The 17232-nt window shown below is 45.9% G+C and overlaps 1 protein-coding gene across 3 annotated transcripts; it reads right to left on the bottom strand.

Moving 5' to 3' along the window:
* Nucleotides 1-526: 526 nt before the first annotated feature.
* On the bottom strand, nt 527-16991 carry Anp32e (acidic nuclear phosphoprotein 32 family member E). 3 transcript variants are annotated; one of them, XM_039102698.2, is made up of 7 exons: nt 16598-16991; nt 12679-12828; nt 11791-11913; nt 10123-10291; nt 9347-9465; nt 3493-3547; nt 527-2687 (listed from the first exon to the last, which is right to left on the bottom strand). In XM_039102698.2, exons 1-7 carry the CDS (start codon nt 16649-16651, stop codon nt 2617-2619), a joined length of 741 nt encoding a protein of 246 aa, XP_038958626.1. In that variant the 5' UTR covers nt 16652-16991; the 3' UTR covers nt 527-2616. The 3 variants fall into 3 exon arrangements, with proteins under 3 accessions (XP_038958626.1, XP_017446465.1, NP_001013218.1); XM_017590976.3 differs by lacking the exon at nt 16598-16991 and adding an exon at nt 15969-16041 and having other exon boundaries at nt 9311-9465; NM_001013200.1 differs by having other exon boundaries at nt 2288-2687; nt 9311-9465; nt 16598-16919.
* Nucleotides 16992-17232: the final 241 nt, after the last annotated feature.

The raw sequence follows: 17232 nt of genomic DNA, 5'->3' as shown, positions 1-17232 counted from the left end.
AAAATCATAATACTCCTGTGAGCATTTTATAAATACTTCCTGAACTATAGGCAATAAACTCCTGGCCCAACCTTCAACTCCAAAGGGAAATTTGAGCCAATCCAGGATTTTGTCTCCCCTTTCTGGAAAGGCTTATGAGGAAGTTTGTTTGTTTTTATTTTACCAGACAGGGTTTCTCTGTGTAGCTCTAGCTGACCTGGAACTCTGTAGACCAGGCTGGCATTGAACTCACAGATCGGCCTGCCTCTGCCTCCCAAGAGCTGGGATTAAAAGTGTGTGCCGGGTTGGGGATTTAACTCAGTGGTAGAGTGCTTGCCTAGCAAGCGCAAGGCCCTGGGTTCGGTCCCCAGCTCCAAAAAAAAGAAAAAAGAAGAAAAAAAAAGTGTGTGCCACCACCTCTGGAGTATTAGTTTCCTAGTGCCTGTTGTCACAAGTCCGACCACCCTTCAAGCTATTTACGTTTTTAAAGACCTTTGAAACAGTAGCTGGCAATCTTGGAGTGAACATCACACACTGAGGCCAATCATTATTAATAACGCTTCAATTTATTCAAAGCAATGCAGTTTCAAAAACTTAAGTTACAGCAGTCAGGAAAAAAAAAACCAAAATAGTCAGAAACACATGATCAGTACTGCCTGTCCTTGTGTTTAACACTGTGGTGGCTTTATTCAAAATACAGTTGCACAAAAGTATTAACTGCAAAGTCTCTAAGGACTTAACATATTGTATACACACGCACAGTACAGAGAGGGTTAGAACAGAACCCAGAACTTCTACAGAATAGAAAACCCACCCTTGCCTATTTGCATGAAAATACCACCCACAGAGCTAATAAGTCTTACAGTTATCCGGAGGCCCTATGTGCTGTTTTTAAACTCAAGAACTCTAATTTTGATTGCACAATAGATGATTGATAAAAAGTCAATATATAGATTTCATTTTTAAAAATAAGCATTTATTTTGAACCTGGCATAGTTTGCAAAGAGAATTCTTAGGGACTGGAGCAGGATTCCAATTACTGAACTAAGGGGACAAAGTTAGTCCTTTGGAGATCCCTGCTCTCACTGAGTTCATCAACCATTTATTTCAGTCAGGCATATGACTTTGTCAGTTTCTCTACAAATAAGTTCATACTTCTTATTTTCAAACACCAGGTCAGACATCTTACCTTGAAAAAGCAGCAGCCCCACTATTATGAGCAATTTCTATGTGTCCCAGAAGAGAGGCAAAAATAATTTTTGCTGACACTAACTTTTAAAAAAAGAAATAGACAAAACAAAACAAAAACCTACCTTAGATATATAAAAGAAAAGCAAAACAAACGTTAGTACCCAAGATTCAAAAAGCAACTGCCTGAAACATGGAGCTTCCAGGACAAGGGAGAGGCCTGTCTGCTGTTTGTTTAGTAGCCATGAGAAAGCACCTGCCCATACCCCCAAATGTTTTTATTTTTCAGATATCCACCTGAAATAAATACCAACTTCAAGATTGATTTTCAAACAGTCTCCTATGGCCACTATATTCCAATCAAATGCCACATCTGATTACGCTTTCAAACTAAGAATAATTAAAGGTTGCACTAAGAAACATAATAAATACTTCACAGCGTTGGTATCCAAATCGCCTAGAAAACTGAGAAATTAGACCCGAACGTGTTATTGGTTATCAGCTGGCAATCGGTCTGACCTCGGAGAAAGAGGAAGCTGCTGCTTCATCCTGACACAGCCTCAGGTTGCCAACAAAGCCTGTCTCCGAACAAGAAGCACTCATCACGGCAGCTTAACCACTTCACTTGCTCGAAACTGAGAGAGATGGCTGAGGTACAGGTGAAAGCCCAGGGGTGTCTGCAGCTTTGCCAGCTGTCTGTTGGATGCGGACAGGAATGAAGCAATGAAGGTGACAGAAGAGGAGCAGCTGGGAGGGGATGCACACCTGAACCCCACAGCCCGCTCAGTCACCCACAGAGGGGGCTCCACAGCAAGTCTGGACTGAGAAAAGACAGAGCCCTGAACTATCTATGGCTCCGCAGGACTGAGCCCATGACCTGCCTTCTGAAGAGAGAACCCTGATTCTGCCTCTAATTTCCAAACTGTGACAGGAACGTCCTCAGATACCCTCGCCCCACCCCAAAAACTGCCTTCACGCTGATGATCTCTGGATCGCCTCTAAAAAAACAAAACAAAATCCAGCTTTATAATTCAAGACTACTGCCAATTCATATTACAGCTAAGTGTAATTCGTTAATTTATAAATAACTTTAAAACATTATGAATGAAATGCACCAAACTACACCTGTGTAAAAGCAACCATGTTTTAATTATGGGCTAAAAATGTCTAATACATTAAGCATGAATTATAAAAATCCAGAATCTAAATACAATGCTAGAGAATTTCACCATGGGAAGATGAAGGAGAATTCTTTTCTAAGTACATTATGATTAACAGACTAGCAAATCTTATCCGGAATGGTAAGGCCAAAATAGTAAAACCACACTTTTCCTATAAAAAGTTACACATCATCTCCTACTGGGACAGCTATCATACATAAAGAAACACAGACAATGTGACCGCCCTACTGCACGACCGGGAGTGTCAGGCAGCCTCTCCTTGGAGGGTCTAATCATCATCTTCCTCCCCGTCATCTTCAGCATCTCGCTTTCTTTTCTCTCCCCGAGGACCCTCTTCTTCTAAAATGGAAATATATAAGACACTCAATTTTAACAATTGAGTTTTTGTTATTTTACAAAGCTTTTAATCTTAGTAAAACATGAATGTCATGAGAAGGTATAAGCTGTTTCCACTCTGGAATTTCTTCCAATTTCAGAATATAAGGGACTTCAGAGAACCTGACGCTACAAAAAAGAGATGCTCACAAACCAACCACAACTGCCAGGGCAATCAAGAGACCAAGTGCTTGGCGATGTGACGCCTTTAGGTAGACACGATTCTTTAGGACTAGGTAAAGAGGACACTAAAGGGACATCGGTGTCCAGCCATTCTTCTCTGTGCTGGGGCTTTATGCTCTGCAAGTCAGATTCCAGGGTGCAAATAAACTTTCACTTCATTTCTCTTGGTCTGTGTGTGTTTCAAGAGGATTTCTCTGCATAACCCTTGCTGTCCTCAAAATCAGAGATTCCGCTGCCTCTGCCTCCCAAATGCTGAGATCAAAGGCGTGGGTGACCATGCCTGATTTTCCCTTGCATCCTTCCACGTGGTTGCTGGGAACTGAACTCGGGGCCTCGGGAAGAGCAGCCAGTACTCTTAACCACTGAGTCATCTTTCCAGCCCCTTGTTTCTGTCTTTAAGTACAGGTTACAAATTGTTTTTGTTGTTGTTTTGGCCGAATTAAATTACTCTTTCAAAATGCTTCTCTACATGTCTAGGCATATTATGATAAACAAAATTAAAGGCTCAGGGGCCAGGGCAATCCCCACCAGACTCAGTATCTGTTATCTTTAGATTCAGAATGTGCTTATGGAGAATACAACTCACCCTCTTCTTCCTCTTCCTCCCCTTCATCAACGTAATCATCATCGTCTTCTTCATCCTTCAAAGTCAATGTGAGAATGAATAAACATTACATGGACTGCTACTGTTTAACAAGGGCAATGAAATCACAGTTTAGCTGTGTCTCAAAGGACAGTTTCTGCCTCCTTTGCTCTTGAAGATAACAAATCACCCAGACTTTTATAAACACAGGCTGTGCCTTGGACTACCACAGTTCAAGAGAACGTTCTCCAACATGCAGATGCTCTCTGTGCGTGGTACCAGCGTGCTGGTGAGTACTGGAAATGCAACAGCACCAATGAGGGAGTTGCGGTCACAGTTTGTACAACTGCTTGTTTGCTTGACACAGGATCTCTTGATCCAGCCCAAGCTAACTCCTGAATGAACCGGCTCTGCCTTCCAAGTGCCGGGATTGCAGGCATACACCACATCCGCCCACGAGTTACCATGGCAAAACAGGCTTTACCACTTTAAAATAGGCCACTCTAAAGACTGAGGCACAGATGGTCTGAACCCTAACATCAAATATGGTTCTGGTTATATGTTGACTATAAAAATGTATTTCTCTAGACCTGCCATGCTCCAGGTAACATGGGGCACCACCGTGAGGGCACACTTAGCACATCTTTACTCCCAGAACCCAGGCATCCACCTGTCTTCACTTCTCCATGGCTGAGCTTATGATCATACGACATTATGCAGCTTCTGTGTCGTTTCTGAAGACTTGGTTTCTCTGTGGAGCACTGGCTGTGATTAAAGACACCCACCAGATTTTTTTTTTAATGGATCCTTTGACTTGAATCAAGATCTTTGCTAGATAGCCCCTTGATCACTTTTATGACTATGACCATGAACAGTCTACCCAATAGTATGTGCTGCTTTCCTCAGATGGTTTTCTCCCTTCTAAAAAAAATATTATTATTGTGTGTGCATAGTATTACTTTTGTTGTGTATGCTAATGCTTAAGGGACATGCACAGTATGTTTGCAATTGTCTTTTTACAACTTTGTGGACTCAGTTTTCTTTCCCTCTTCCATGGGCTGAATGAAGGGATTGAGCTCCAACCACCAGGCTTGCACTGTGTGTGGGTTTGAGCAGGTGTGGCCCACTGACTCTCTGAATGTTGGCCATAGGGAGTGACACTATTTAGGAGGAGGGGCCTCATTGGAGTAGGTGTGGCCTTGCTGGAGGAAGTGTCACTGTGGAAGCTGGTTTTGAGGTCAAGTTAAGCCGTGTGACACAGTCTCCTGCTGCCTTTGGATCAAGATGTAGAATTCTCAGTTCCTCCAATTATTTCATGCCATGCTTCCCACCAGGATGATAATGGACTGAACCTCTGAAACTGTAAGCCAGCTCCAATTAAATGTTGTCCTTTATAAGTGGTCATGGTGTCTCTTCACAGCAACAGAAACCCCAAGACACACTGCTAGCGCCTTTACACATTAAGCCACCTCATTGGTCCTCTCTCACCTTCTTAACATAAGTCTGGTCTCCAGTTGGGTTTTCCCCTTTTCTTGTTTTCACACCTTCTCTTTCACAGTCAATTACTCTTTCAATTTTATGCTCCACAGAATCAGAAGAGCAATAAGCTTATCAGAACTAGATATGCAGGAGACAACAGACTGACTCCCAACCCTGAGCACTCTAACAGCTGCGGATGGACAGGAGACTTTTATTAGCTACATTCCAGCCGCTCAGAGCCCACACTTGATGCTCTCTGATCCTGGCCGTGCTACAGATGACTGAGTACCAGACATACTATACATCTGAAAACGAGCAGTCACGGGTCTCTAGATCTTACCACAGTGTACTCAAGCATATTCCTTTAAGCAATGTGTGGTGTGAACATGTCATTACCCAGGCAGAGGCGGGAGGTCTCCGAGTTCAAAGTCAGCCTAGGCTGCAATGCAAGGACTGTCTCCAAACCATTCAATGGGCTGGGAAGATGGCTGCACAATCTGACCTAGCTCAGACTGCCAACCACATCCATTAGAAGGCGCTTTGTGTTAAATGCCTACACTCTTAGCACAAGCAAAGCAGACACTGGAAGATTCCCGGGGCCAGATAGCCTCACTAAATTTGTTTGTTCCAAGTTGAGCACAAAATGTAAGTGGTGAATAATTAGTGGTTTAAGAATGCTTGCTAGGGGGCTGGAGAGATGGCTCAGTGGTTAGGAGCACTGATTACTCTTCCAGAGGTCCTGAGTTCAAATCCCAGCACCACATGGTGGCTCACAACCATCTGTAAATGAGATTTGATGCCCTCTTCTGGTGTATCTGAAGACAGCCACAGTATACTCATATATAATAAATAAATCTTTAAAAAAAAAAATGCTTGCTAGGCTAGGCATGTTGGCGCACACCTTTAATCCCAGCTCTCCAGAGACAGAGGCAAGGGAATCTCTGAGTTCAAGGCCAGCTTGGTTATCATAGTGAGTTCCAGGACAGCTAGGGCTACACAAAAACCCTGTCTTGAAAAAAAACAAGGAGAAAAAAGCACTGGCTGCCCTTCCAGGGCTCAGGTTCAATTCCCAGCACCCACATGGCAGCTTACAACTGTATGTGACTCTAAGATCTGACTCCCTTACATAGACAATACATGCAGGCAAACACCAATGCACAAGAAATGAAAGGAAAGGGGGGGCATTCTAAACACTTCAAAGATGCAGTCATTTATAATTGTAAATACAACCCTTAACTAGCCCATTTGTTGATAGTTTAGAAAAGCAGACATCAATCGCTATGAGTTTTATTTTAAACCAAATGTAATTGAACTGATGCTCTAAGGTGTTTAAAGACCACCCTTGGGGTAGTATCTCACAATAAACCCTGGCAGTTATAGAAAGCTGCTCGGTTTGCCCTGGTGGTGGGAACCGTTTCCTGATGTAGGGGTGAATGGTACAGGGGCTTGTTTTCCAATATCCTAAAGGACAGGAAGTCCTTCATACATATTAGTTCCGTGTCTCTGGAGAATGGCTTAAAATGGGAAGAAATACAAAGTTCAAAAAGCCAGCTAACCAGAGGTGCAGGGATTGTAGCTCAATGGTAGAGTGCTTGCCTAGCATGCAATAAGCAATTGGCTAACTCCCCAGCACCACATGAAACCGGGTGTAGCTGGGCAGTGGTGGTGCCAGTCTCATCTCCAGAGTCAATTCCAGGACAGTCAGGACTACATAGAGAACCCTATCAAAACAAAACAACAAAAACAAAACCCCAAACCTCCACGAGGTAGCACGAGAGTCCCAGCACTTACAAGGCTTAGGCGGGAGGGCCCTGAGTTCATGGCAGCCTGAGCTACAGAGTGAGACCCTATTCTGAAGAGGTAAACTTAACCAGAGGGATGGATTTCCTCCCAGCAGTTACACTGTGGCCCACATCTGTACTTCCAGCTCTATGGGATCCTATTCCTCTTCTGGCCTCTGCAATCACCATTCATACACGCAGTACAGACACATCCAGACAAAATAACCATACTATATAATAAACAGCAGCCCTCCTAAGGAGAAGGTACAACGCAGTCAAACCTACCATCTCTGCCTTTCACCTGTAAGCAGCAATGGTCTCTGAAGCGCGACTGGCACTTAGCTCCTAAAAGCGAGAGCTCTGGAGTTGCCTGGTTTGTTCTGACCGAGGTTCCTCTGTAGCCTGGACTACCCTACAGCACAGTAGGCCGCCTATGCTATCACTAACTCCTGCAATTCTACTGCCTTGCCTCCGGGACACCTGGGATTATGGTCCTGAGCTACCCCACCCCCGGCTAAGACTTCATTTTGAGCATCTAAGCTGTCCCATGTGGAATGAAAGGCTTCCTCGTCCTGCAAAACTCAATGCTGTGTGTACTTAAGAGGTTTCTGACCTAGGCTCGGCCATGGCATTTTGAGTTAGTATCACCAAAAATCCAGCAGAACAATATACCTACATGTCAATCAACGCAGGTCACTGAAAGGAACGTTTAAGGCAAGAGTGATGGGAGGCCCTCAGGAGGAAGACCACCAACTCAGTGCAGCCTGGGATGCAGATTAAAACCTGCAATATCCTACACACCTCTCAAAACAAAACCTTCAAAGCACCTACCATTTACACTCAGGGAGGATATCCCTGGCAGAAAATCCAAAGAATCAAATCCAAAGAACTATCACGCTGTATGATGGTGTAAACTAAAGAGAGGCTTCAGTTTCTCTTCATTACTGTGCAGCAGTTAACGACTCATAAAGATCCAAAGAAGCCTCATGCCTTATTCTTGTGCATTTATTTCAAATTTAAAAGATTATTGGAAGGAGATGGAGACATGGCTCAACTGGCTAATCCAGGTTCAGTTCCCAATGCCCACATAACAGCTCACTACCATTTGTAACTCCAGTTCTAGGAGACTCAAGAACCAATCACACTCATGGTACACAGACATACACGTGAGCGTTCACTGATACACATAAAATAAATCTTAAAAATGTCAGGTAAGTGTACTATCACTGAGCTATATCCCTAGCATTGAGAGATGTTTAAAAGAAACAAGTATTTCAAATTGTGAAAATAAAACTTACTTTAACATAACGAGAAGGTAACTTCTCTAAACTCCCAGGGGTTAAGGATCACTCATTCTACTTCCCACTCAATGTACTAGCTGTTAGATTAACAGCCCCCATGTAAAGAACTCACCACTCGATAAAAAGCAGAGAGGTTTTTACGAGACCATCTCCAGGTAACAAAGCCTAATCAAGATTAAGGGTAGCAGAGAATGAAGGGCAGGCCTGTATGCGTCAGTGGCAAGAGAGAGACATGACAGCACACCGCGGAGGGTAACGAGTGTCTCTGCATACCCGGGCACAGTGGAAGACATCCCTGCTCAGAGCTGTCCTAGGTAGAGACCGCTCAGAAAGCTAATGCAGGTAGTGGTTGGTACCTAAGCCCGTGGTTAAGACTCTTCAGTTTCCAACACTGTGGTGCCCACTGTAAGTGCAGCTCCACAGCACCCTCTTCTGGCTTCCACAGGCAACTGCATCCACACACCACATTCACAAACAGGTGCACACACAATTTTTTTTTTAACTAAAAAAAGGAAGAAAAGCTACTGCAGGAGCATAAAGAGATAACTGAAGGTAAGAAATCTCAGGTCTCTGCAATGGATCAACCAGGAACTAGGTGTTTTATAGATATCCCCTTGTTAAAGCAACTCCATGAGCTTGCAAATGCAGGAAGGGGCTCAGACATTCAGAAAATGTTTAGACATTCACAAAATGTTCCAGCATCCCGTGACACTAAAGGCAGAGTCAATTCACACACTTAGGAGATAAAGAGCAGGCAATGACAGTTCCTACCAGTGGCCATGAGATTCGGTTGACTCTGCCCACCTTTCTGAAACCCAAGTCAAAAGAGGCAACTTTTCCTTTTTCTCATTCTTTCTGAATGCTGGCCAGAGCCCAATTACACCTTTTCTGACTCCGTGGGCTTCCACACCCCTTCCCTGCCCTGTGACCGCTGGTCTGACATTGTCCAACCTCAATGCCAGCTTTAGCACCATAATGGCTTTTTTTTCCCCCTTCTTCCCTCCACTCTCTTCCCAGGAGCTGCTGAGGCTTATGGCTCACCTGCCCCGAGAGTTTTTAAACAACAATTGTAATTGAGCTAAAAACACAAACAAAAAACCAAGCGTTTATAGCTATCTGGACATATTATGGAACACCCAGGAGGAGGGAGAGAAAAGACAGATGCTTATCCACACGTCAGGAAACGACTCACAACCTACTCCTCACAGCACTTAGCCCTGTGCCAACTGTCTTCAGGGCGAATAGCAAGTTTCCATTCACCTGAATTTCTTCTTTCATTAAGTATGAGAGGCCCACCTCCTCTTCTCCCTCTCCTACTTCTGAGCCAGCTTCATCCTCATCCTCATCCTCATCTTCGTATCCTTCAGGTGGACCAGCTTCATCTTCTTCCTCATCTTCCTCATCCTCATCTCCATCTTGAAAAAACATTGTAAAACGTGAGCGAGTATCTGGACAAATCTGTCTTCCTGGTACATGGCCCTCCTCACTCTTGCCCAAATCATTCCAACACCTTAATCTAATTGTGGCGAGTGCCACCAAGTGCCCCTACCCTGCTTAAAAAAAAATCCCGGCCAGGCAATAGCAGTGCACACTTTAATCCCAGCACTGGGGAGACAGGCAGGTGGTTCTAAGTTTGAGGCCAACCTGATCTACAGAGTTCCAGGACAGCAGAGAGACCCTGTCTCGATAAAACAAAACAAAAAGCCCCAAACCCATCCATTTACAGCACTGTTACATGTCACCCAAGAAGTGCCCTTCCTAGGCCTGGGGATCCAGGTCAGCACATAGCTAGCACGTGTGAGGATGGCCCCATCCTGGCACTGGAAAGGACCTTTCCAAAATAGATTTTCAAACATTATACACACTGAAGTTGGTTTTACTTTGTGGTCATTTCAAAGCCTGCTTGTTGACAGGCATGGTGCACACCTTTGATCCCAGCACACAGTGGGCAGAGGCAGGTGGTTCTCTAAGTCTGGGGCCAGCCTGGTCTACATAGTGAGTTCCAGAACAGCCAGCGTTCTGTAGAGACACCCTATCTCAAAACGAATGAGAAACAGAAATAGAAGCCTTACCCTCGTCCTCCTCCTCCTCCTCTGAGTCGGGCGCTTCATTGTCCTCCTGATCAAATCCGTCCAAGTATGTGATTTGTTGCAGCAGTTCGAAAATACTTTCTCTGTAATCTTCCAGGTTTGTGATCTCACAGTTAAACAAGTCAAGACTTTTCAAATTTTTAAGATTTTGCTGAAAAAGTAAAGTTCAAGGCTACAATCAAGATCTTAAACACTGTGTTCTCCAGTTTTAATGAAGGATGTGAGAACATACACTTGGAGCCAAAGAACAACTTTTCACACTTTTAGGGTTCTAAGGCCATCCCCCAAATACAGGCAGCAGCTCTCTATCAGAACCCGTGGGGAAACTGACTTGTCACCACTGTGTCCCCAGCATCTGTCTTACACTTAATTTCTTGCAGACACTCCAGGCCACTTTGGCTGACAGAATCTAGGCAGAAATAGGCAACCGCACCCCAAGTGTAACCCAGCCAGGGCAAGAGAATTCGCGTGGGAGGCCAGCATGGGCTACCAAGACTTAGTCTCCCATCTTTTTCTTCTTTTTAAAGACAAGGTAAGGTCTCATTACAAAGCCCAAGTTGGCCTTTAATTCTCAACTGCTTTAGCCTCCGAGTGCTAAGATCATAGGCAGTCACCACCACACTAAGCCCAATCCTTTTAAAAGCCCAAGGACTAGGATTAGCCATGCTTGACAATGTAAATTCAATCCCTGGGACCCAGAAAACCAACACACACACGCACGCACGCACACCCACACACATGCACACTGTAATAACAAAATGTAAATCCAAGCATTTTCAGTTTTATTTATCTTTTCCTTCCTATCAGAAAATAAGGAGGGTTGGGGATTTAGCTCAGTGGTAGAGCGTTTGCCTAGCAAGCACAAGGCCCTGGGTTCGGTCCCCAGCTCCGAAAAAAAAGAAAAAAAAAAAAAAAAAAGAAAAAAGAAAATAAGGAGACATACTACCTCAAAATGTAGGGACAAAAATAGGTGTTTAAAAAAAATACCGAAAACTTAAAACCAGAGTAAAGTCCTGAAGAAAATAAAAGCTAATCATTAAATACATGCCACTGATTCAAAACTTCACCTGGATTTTCATTTATTTATTTTACATTTTAATTATATTGAGCAGGGAGATGCATGCATATGCCATGAGCATACATGTGTGTGGCAGAGAACAACTTCCAGTAGTGAATTCTCTCCACATACGATGTGGGTTTCAGGGATCAATTCAGGCTGTCAAGCCTGCTGAGTAAGTGCCTTTCGAAATGGGCTGGTCTAAGGCTCTCGTTTGAAACAGGGTCTCCCTCTAAATAACCCTGGCTATCCTGAAACTCACTGTGTAGATCAACTTAACCTCAAACTCACAGATATCCACCTGCCTCTGCCTCCCAGGGGCTGGAAATAAAGGTGTTTACCACCAGGCCTGGTGCAAGGTCTATAACTTTAAGAAAGGGTCTCAACTCTACAGCCCAGGCCCCAACTTGGGTCATCCTTCCTCTGCCTCAGTGCTGAGTACAAGCCCAGCTGGACATGTTAGTTAAAGAAACGTAGCTATCTGGATCGCAAGAGATATTCCAGATAATCCCAGACTTAAACAGACACTGGTAAGAATATGTATGGACAAACTTCAGACAAAATCAAGCCCCGTGACAAAGTCCCCCACTTACCAGAGCTTCTACTGTACTGAGGTCTTTAATTTTGTTTCCACTCAGATTGAGGTAGGTAAGATTTGGACATTTCTCTGCCAGGACTTCCAAGCCTCCAGAAATTATATTGTCACTAAGTTCCAACTACACATTCAACATGGAGAGAAAGCAAGGACAGATGAAGCCTCGGGACCTTTCAAAAGCACATCAACTGAAGCAGCACTCCTCACCCCTCCAGCTTCACCAACCCCATCTCTCTGCAGACAGATGTGAACCCACGTGGCAGCTCCTCTGTGGCCTGGCTCCAGCTGTAGTCATTTGGGTTTTCTGATGGCAGTGGCAGATCCAATTTTACGCCATAAAACAATTCTAATGTAAATTTCCAGGCATTATTGAAACTGATTCCAATATCCTACAGTCCCCTTTTTTTGTTTTTCTCTTTTTTCCCATTAATTTGTTTTTCCCTTTTCTTTGAAACAAGATCTCTTTGTAGTCCTGGCCATCCTGGAACTTGATCTTGTTTGAAACTAGCCTCAAACTCAAGAGATCCGCCTGCCTCTGCCTCCCAAACGGTGGATCAAAGGTATACGTCACCACCCAGCAAATAATCATTTACTTGTTTTAATTTTATGTGCATTGGGATATTTTGCCTGTATGTCTTTGTGAGGGTGCTGGCTCCCCTGAAACTGGAGTCACAGAGCTGTGACTAAGAATTGTGTGCTGGGAAATAAACCCCGGTCCTCCAGAAGAGCAGTCACTGAGTCATCGCTCCAGCCTCTGTCCTCCCTTTTCTTATCTCTGAAAGTTAAAGATTTCTAACTGGTAGGTGAAATGCTTATCTCACTTAACCAAGAACTCAGTAAGCTTGGCCAGGAAGACCACAGTGTCCTCACACCAATCCCAACGCACCTTCCGAAGTTTGTTTAAGCTGGGAAGCCGGGCCAAAGAACTTAACTCCACGTTGGCCATACTGAGAAACTCCAGTTCTTTAAAGGTGTCATTCAGGCCTTCGATCTCCCCATTGACACACAAGCAATTATCAAGGACTAACTCTGTCACCTGTTAGAAGAAACATAATTAATAGTAATTTGCATAACAGGCCCTTCGTGTCAGAGCATTCTAAACACATGATTATCAAAACTACCAATCCCGGGGTTGGGGATTTAGCTCTGTGGTAGAGCGCTTGCCTAGGAAGCGCAAGACAAGGCCCTGGGTTCGGTCCCCAGCTCCGAAAAAAAGAACCAAAAAAAAACAAAAAAACAAAAAACAAAAAACAAAAAACTACCAATCCCAGCACTGCAGGGGCAGAGTCAGGAGGGTCTCTCTTAAGTCAGGACAACCACGTCTGTGTGTAAGTTACAGCATAACCAAAACTACAAAACAGAGGCCCTGTCTCAGAACAAATGGCAGTAAAACAAAAATACCAATCCCCTACTCTGGGCGCAGTGTATGAGGCTGGAGTCTCAGCTACTTGGGAATGATGGGGGAGGGGTCTCATACACACCATGGAGTCTGTGGCAGACTGGGCATGGTGTAAAGAGACTGTAATCCCAGACACTTGGGAGTGAAGGGTCACTTAAGCCATGCAGTCTAAAACATCCTGAACGAACAGCAAAATCAACCTCAAAACAACAGAAGTCCTTACACAGACCCTTCTCATGCCTGCTCACTCACACTCCGGTGAGAACCTAATATGTAACTCACTGAGTTAGAGAGAGAGAGAGAGAGAGAGAGAGAGAGAGAGAGAGAGAGAGAGAGAGAGAGAGATATTTACTGAGACTTGAAGGCATTCTGGAGATTAGCAGGGAAAGAGGATCAGCAGAGTGGAGGGAGTAAGGGAGGAGAAAGAGGAATGACCGTGATCACAACATACTATAGACATGTATGAAAAGCATGAAACACACTACATGTAATTAACATTTACTAATGAATCTTTATGGGTGGTGGGCTGAAGAGATGGCTCAGCAATTAAGAGCACTGGCTGCTCTTCGAGGACTTGGGTTTAACTCCCAGCACCCACATGGCAGCTCACCCCTTATAACCCCAGTCCCACAGGGCTTCTGATGCCCTCACACAGACATACATGGAGGCAAACATGAATAACAAAAAATTAAAATATTTAACATATATACATATAAACATACATAAAAACAAAATTAAAAGTATGTTAAAAAAAAAAAAAAAAAGATGTGCTTCAGTTGTCCCTGTAAGCAGTCCTATCTAGCTGAACTTTGACTAACAAGTCCAGGGCCTGCTTCAAATCACTGAGGCAGAAAACCCAACTGTGAAAAAGGTCCTACTAAAGTATGTTCGACTGTGGGCAGGAGGCACTATCCTGACCTACACTTACCTGGGAAGGAGACGCAAAGCTACAAGGGGTAGCTTATCACTTTTTCAGTTTAATCCTCTGTATTTTTGGCTGATAAATGCCAGTACCATTCCAACCTTGTTACCCTTCAGAGAGTAACATCAGAAAGCTCCTAAGACAGCCCACCAGTCCCACTCTTGGAGGGAGGGGGAAGGAACTGGTTATCTGCATGTATGTCCGTGTACCCTGTGCATGCAGTACCCATGAAAGCCAGAGGATGGGTGGGGTGGGTGTTCAGTCCCTGGGACTGGAGTTACAGATAGTAGTGACCTGCCAAGTGGGTGCTGGAACGACTGGGAAGGACAGCCAGTGCTCTTAACCCCGTATCTCTGGGCTGTAAGTTTATCTATTTTTTTTTATGTGTATCCATTTTTTTCCTCATAATGTGCCCGGTGCCTTCAGAGGACAGAAGAGGAATCTGACCCCCTGGCAGCTGTGTGCCACTGTTCCAGTGCTGGCTCTTAACTACTGAGCCACAGATCTGAGATATAGTAACAAAACTCACCTGGTGCACCTCATCGATGTAATCACAAGGCAAAGCCTGTTCTCTATCCCCAGAGTGAAAGTGTCTATTTAAAGGTAAAACTCATCAACAACAACCCTCACCTTCTCTACTTGAATGTAACTCTGGCATCATTATTTGAATGAGCGGAACTTGTACAACGACATCCCTGGGATATCCACAGGGAAGCTGAGGCACAAAAGGTGACAGGTCACACCAACAGGGCCAGGTAGGGGCATTTTGGTTCTTAAATCTGTCTTGGTGGTTTTCAAGACAGGGTCTCTGTGTAGACTAGAATGGCCTCTAACTCACAAAGATCTGCCTGCCTCTGCCTCCTGAGTGTTGGGATTAGAGGCTTGTGGGACACTACCACCGGCTTGTTCGTTTGTTTTTGAGACAGCTGTAGTCTCACTATTTAGTCCAGGCTGGCCTTAAACTCAAAAAGATTGGCCTGCCTCTGCCTCGGAGTGCAAGGATTAAAAGCCTAAGCTACCACACCAAGCAACTCTTAAGCCTTTGGATTTTAGTCTTAGCCAGGGACCAAGAACTTGGCAAGGGTTGTAGATGTAGTGTCAGAATCCCAGCTCTTCAACTTCACTGCCTTTAGACTCCTATTCTAATCTGGATTCTAGAATACAATCCAGCTTACACGTTTCCCCAAGGAGAAATTAAATAAACGGGGTGCCTTATAAACTATCTATATAAACTTGGCTGTTACCACACCACACCAAATGAAGGAGACTGCAAAAAAGTCATCATCGAGCAACCCTCCAAACTGAAGGTGAAAGAATGGGGCAGAGGGGACGACCCACTTTTGCACCACAAGGTTTCTGAGAAACTGCTTTTGATTTTTTTTTTTTTTTTTGCCTTGTTTGACATGAGTCCCACTAGAAACCATCGTCCTACCTCGGCCTCCCTCCCAAGGGCTGGGAATTTCTTGATATGAGAAGTAAGGATTTACAGATATACAGAATTACAGATATCAGTCATCACGTCCTGCTGACAGCTTTCAACTTTTGAGTTTTTCTAGAATCTTCTATGAGGCTCTAGAAAACTTCTAGTCCTCGCAGAGATAACCCTCACAGCAACAATGTTTCCACCACCGCTCTCGCCTCAAGTCACAGGAACCCGCACACCAACCACGAAAATGAACAGGGCTTAAGGACCGGTGGCTCTGCACGATAACCGTGAAGGCCGGGCAGACGGCCGCCTTTGCGCGGGCGTCAAGGGACCACTACAGCGCGGACCCCATCCCTCGACTTCACGCCACGGCCGCGAACGAGCGAGCCCGAAACCCGCCCGCCGCCGCCAATCACCAGACCCGCGGACCTGGCGTGAACCGCAAGGGAATCCGAAGACGGGGGGCTCGGAGGCGACGCCTCCCGGGGCCCCTCCGAACCTCCGGACTCTTCCCTACCGCCGCACAGAGCGCAGCGCGGCTCACAGGAACCTGCCGCTTGCGTAGAAGTCCGCGCGCCACGCGGATCGCGGCCCGCGCCGTCGGGTCCCGGGATTCCGCTGCGGCCCCGGCCACGGCGCGCGCTGCCCGCGAATGGGCACGGTCGGAGGGAGCGCGGGGCGCAGATCGGCCCCGAGCCCCACGCCCGGGGCCGCGGCCCGCAGACTGGCGGCGCCGCGGGAAAGTTACACCAACTTCGCAGGTGGCGAGGGCCCGGGGGTCGCGCCCACGCCGCCCGCCCTCGCGAGGCCGGGCCGCCAGTCTGCGAGGACGCCATGGGGCTGAGCCCCCGCGCGCTCACGAAAATGCCCCTAGAAACTTAAGCCCTTCGCCATTTTAAGCACAAGAGCCTGGTGATTTAAAACTTAAAATAAACACCCCACCCCCACCCCAAGTGGGGGCGCGCTTCCCAGCCCGCCCTGCGCACCCACCCGGAGCCCCGAAGCCCACCCCTCACGATCCAGGGAGGGAGGGGAAGATGGGGGCTGAGTCATCTCACCTCCTCCGGGGCTCTGTTCTTCAACTCCATGTTAATCTTCTTCTTCATCTCCATGTCCTCCTCCTTTCCCCTCGCCTGCCCTCCCCACTACCCCCAACCCTAAAAAACCTCTAAAGGTCTGGAGATGAATGAAAAGAGACGCAAAGACGAACGCCCACTACCACCGGGGTGTGGGAGAGAAAGAAAAGAATAGCAAATGGAGTCTGACGACTTGGGACTAACTCGGCTGCCCCCACCTCCTAGTCCACACACCCGCGCGCGCACACTCGGGCACGCACACACTTTCACACACAGAGAGAGACACGCGCGCGCCCGCAGTTCCTTCCCCTTCAATGGCTGCTGCGAGACTGAGCCTCCATGACACGGCACCGCCAACCCCCCCAGCCTATACTCCACCCACCTCCCAACGGGATTGGCCGAGTCCTTAGCGTCACACTACTCCATTGGGCTAGAGGATTGTCCATTTGTCTTTAGGGGGGACCTGGACCAGAAACTCAGTGTCTATTGGCTCTGACCAAGCGCGCAGTTAATTCCGATAGGTCCGGGAAGATGTACGTCCCAGAGAAATGATTTTGAATCCCAGTCGCCCCCCTCCTTTTCTTTGTGTGGTTGGCGCGCTTTCCTTCGGTAGTAGG

The sequence above is a fragment of the Rattus norvegicus genome, chromosome 2 (assembly GCF_036323735.1).
Source record: "Rattus norvegicus strain BN/NHsdMcwi chromosome 2, GRCr8, whole genome shotgun sequence".
NCBI lineage: Eukaryota > Metazoa > Chordata > Mammalia > Rodentia > Muridae > Rattus > Rattus norvegicus.
This window is presented reverse-complemented; position numbering and strand designations above follow the sequence as displayed.

What these genes read in the sequence shown, in the direction of transcription:
- Anp32e (NM_001013200.1), bottom strand. Translation starts at nt 16,651, where the DNA reads ATGGAGATGAAGAAGAAGATTAACATGGAGTTGAAGAACAGAGCCCCG. An exon ending in AGAACAGAGCCCCGGAGGAG is followed by an intron (nt 12,829 to 16,597) that starts GTGAGATGACTC and finishes TTCTTCTAACAG; the next exon opens with GTGACAGAGTTAGTCCTTGA. An exon ending in GGAGGAGGAGGAGGACGAGG is followed by an intron (nt 9,466 to 10,122) that starts GTAAGGCTTCTA and finishes TGTTTTTTCAAG; the next exon opens with ATGGAGATGAGGATGAGGAA.